The sequence below is a fragment of the Lissotriton vulgaris genome, chromosome 12 (genome assembly GCF_964263255.1).
Source record: "Lissotriton vulgaris chromosome 12, aLisVul1.2, whole genome shotgun sequence".
NCBI classification, from domain to species: domain Eukaryota; kingdom Metazoa; phylum Chordata; class Amphibia; order Caudata; family Salamandridae; genus Lissotriton; species Lissotriton vulgaris.
Window position 1 is genome coordinate 654,874,969 of NC_141700.1, and position 2,774 is coordinate 654,877,742.

General features: G+C 27.8%; 1 protein-coding gene across 1 annotated transcript; it reads left to right on the plus strand.

Annotated features, from left to right (window-relative positions):
• The first annotated feature begins 207 nt into the window (after positions 1-207).
• LOC147677945 (uncharacterized) lies at positions 208-2,234 on the plus strand. Its single transcript, XM_086946542.1, has 3 exons — positions 208-663; positions 1,674-1,889; positions 1,971-2,234. Exons 1-3 carry the CDS (start codon positions 208-210, stop codon positions 2,232-2,234), a joined length of 936 nt encoding a protein of 311 aa, XP_086802668.1.
• Positions 2,235-2,774: the final 540 nt, after the last annotated feature.

Genomic DNA, 2,774 nt, shown 5'->3' on the forward strand with positions numbered 1-2,774 from the left:
AACAAAAAATAAACACACCTACAACAGATTACAACTCTTTGCTAGACCACATTTTTACAAATGCACATGTAACAAATTATGGCACATTAGAATCATATTACAGTGACCACAAACCAATATGGATAGGTATTTGACAAAAAATGCATTAAAGTTTTGCAATGCAAAATAATAATTTGCTTTTTTCATTCATGGCAATATCCTTAATAAATGCATTATATTTTACAGATGATTTCTATTGAAGAATTAAAAAACAGCAAAGAAGACAACACAAAGCCATATCAAAAAGCACTTCGTGTCAACATCATCAGATGTTCAACAAAGACATATTATCGCAATTCAAAGCAAGAAAATAGAGTTTTGTACCACTTGGCTTTGGCAGATGAAACCGGCACTATAAAAGCGACATGTTATGATGAATCATACTATATGCAAACAAAAGAACAAAATGGAATAATAATACGCAATTATTTGTATAAGAATGGTATATTGTTGATAACAAAGCAAACAAAAATTGCAAGAATGCCACCCTTTACAATTTACGCAGGTATAATACAGGAAGCTGAACAAATTCTACAGCCACAGGCACCACCTGTATCTCCCATAAAAACTGTCCGTGAAGCTGCTGTAAAGACAGTTATGAGTGTGTCAGGAACAATAAGAAAGGTAAGCTACATTTCATAACTTTTAATTGAAATGTCATTTAATTACTGTTATAAAGTGCTCAGTTTTACAACTACATAACTGTAACAAATTGTATCCATTGAAATGTACTTATAAATGCTTTTGATAACATGTAAAGACATAAATTAGAATAAACAATTACAAATATGCAAGGAACTATGTTAAAAAGTAACTAAAAAATTCAGAAAATAATTGTGTTTAAATATAAAGTAACCAGCTTACAACATAAAGAAAGCAGCAGTTAATTACCAATACAACGTAAGTAAATTGTTTTTTTATATATTATACAAAGCAGCAGTTGATTACCAATACAACGTAAGTAAAATTTTTGGTATATAATACTATTAACAAAAAGCTTTATACACAATCACTAACTAAAGCATATACTTCTCTCAAACAAGTACTTGTACAACAAAATAAAATGTGTACAATATTATTTGCAACAAATTAATAATACATAATCACAGGAACCAGCTATTAACAAAAATAAAGCGTAAGTAAAAACATTTCTATATATTATACCTACGTACAAGGTAAGTAAAATTTTCTATATTTCACTTTAATCTAAAAGGTACATACAATGATACTGACAACCATACAGCATTCACTTGTTTCAACAAGTACTTGTATATTGCAACATTATTTTACTGCCATACAACTATTAAGCAACGCTAACAAGTAAGTAAAATATTTCTATATATCACTATTTACAAAAACAAAAAAATGCAACAGTAAAAAGATGTACGTTACACTGATGTATATAAACAACCACTTCTTTACCAGCAAAGGTTATGTATTGTAAAGCAACTTATATTTATTTATTTCATTATTGTATACTTCAAATAATATGTAAAGAAATGCTACTAATTTTTTTTCTGTACTTCATAACAACATAATAGCTATAGTTATTACTTAAATGCACTAAAAAAAATAATATTGCATTAACATAAATATATAAACACAGCAACAAATTATTATTTTATATACTGCAGGTAGAAGATGCAAAAACTATCTTTGTTAATGGACAAGACGCGAAAATAAAAAGTATTACCATTAATGACGCCACAGACTCTGTCAAAATTTCTCTCTGGAGAGAAGCAAGTGACTTTACTACGGACATAGGACAATATGTACAGTTAACACACTTGTCTGTACACATGTTCAATGGAGAAAAAATATTGAACACAACTAGAAATACTACAATACAAGTAAGTAATAATTCTTTTAACAGCTATTATCGTAAATCAAAACAATAAGGGAAAGTTAGTAATATAACAATCTCTCTACAGGAAAAACAACCACCACATGAAGACATTAATGTCACATTATTTGGAGTAGAAAAAACACATCAGGAAAAAAGCACAATGGCTGTGCAAATCACAGAAAGTGATCACATCCAATCCATGAATATAGACAATACCATTTTAATGGACTTTTTAAATATTGAAACTGATACTGAAGACTTAGAAAATTCACTAATGCGGTACTTACCAATATCATTGAATGTTTTATTTTGCAATGGATGCATTACCGAAATAATTAAGGAACTGTAACATCATAAAAAAATTGTTTTACTGCACTACAACTATGTTTACCAAAAAAAACGTATTATTTTTACAGATACTGTTTTGCTTGTTTACATTTCATAGCATATTTGCACAATTTTTTATGTCTTGCTATACATTACTATGTTTGACTTTGCATTTTTTATAATTGTATCTGTTACAATTTGTTCAAATTATAAACATGACTAACTGAAAATATATATCCTAAAAGTGTTCCATGTTTTTTTTCAAACTAAAGTTTATTGCCTTATATGCTATTCATCTCTTACCAGTCATTTGTTACTGACAATTCTATCTATTTACAATGTACAAATTATTTAGAAAAATCTTAAGACTACAGATTAATAAATACCAAAACTGTTTTAACATGACTTGTAACTTTGTACATTGCACAATAATGCCAGTTGAAAACATATATATTTTTCCTACTTCATTTAAATGTATAATATTGTTACAGTCATAATTGAAATGCTTATATTACACAAATATAAGACATGCTGAGCAAGAAAAAATTCATATATTGTACAT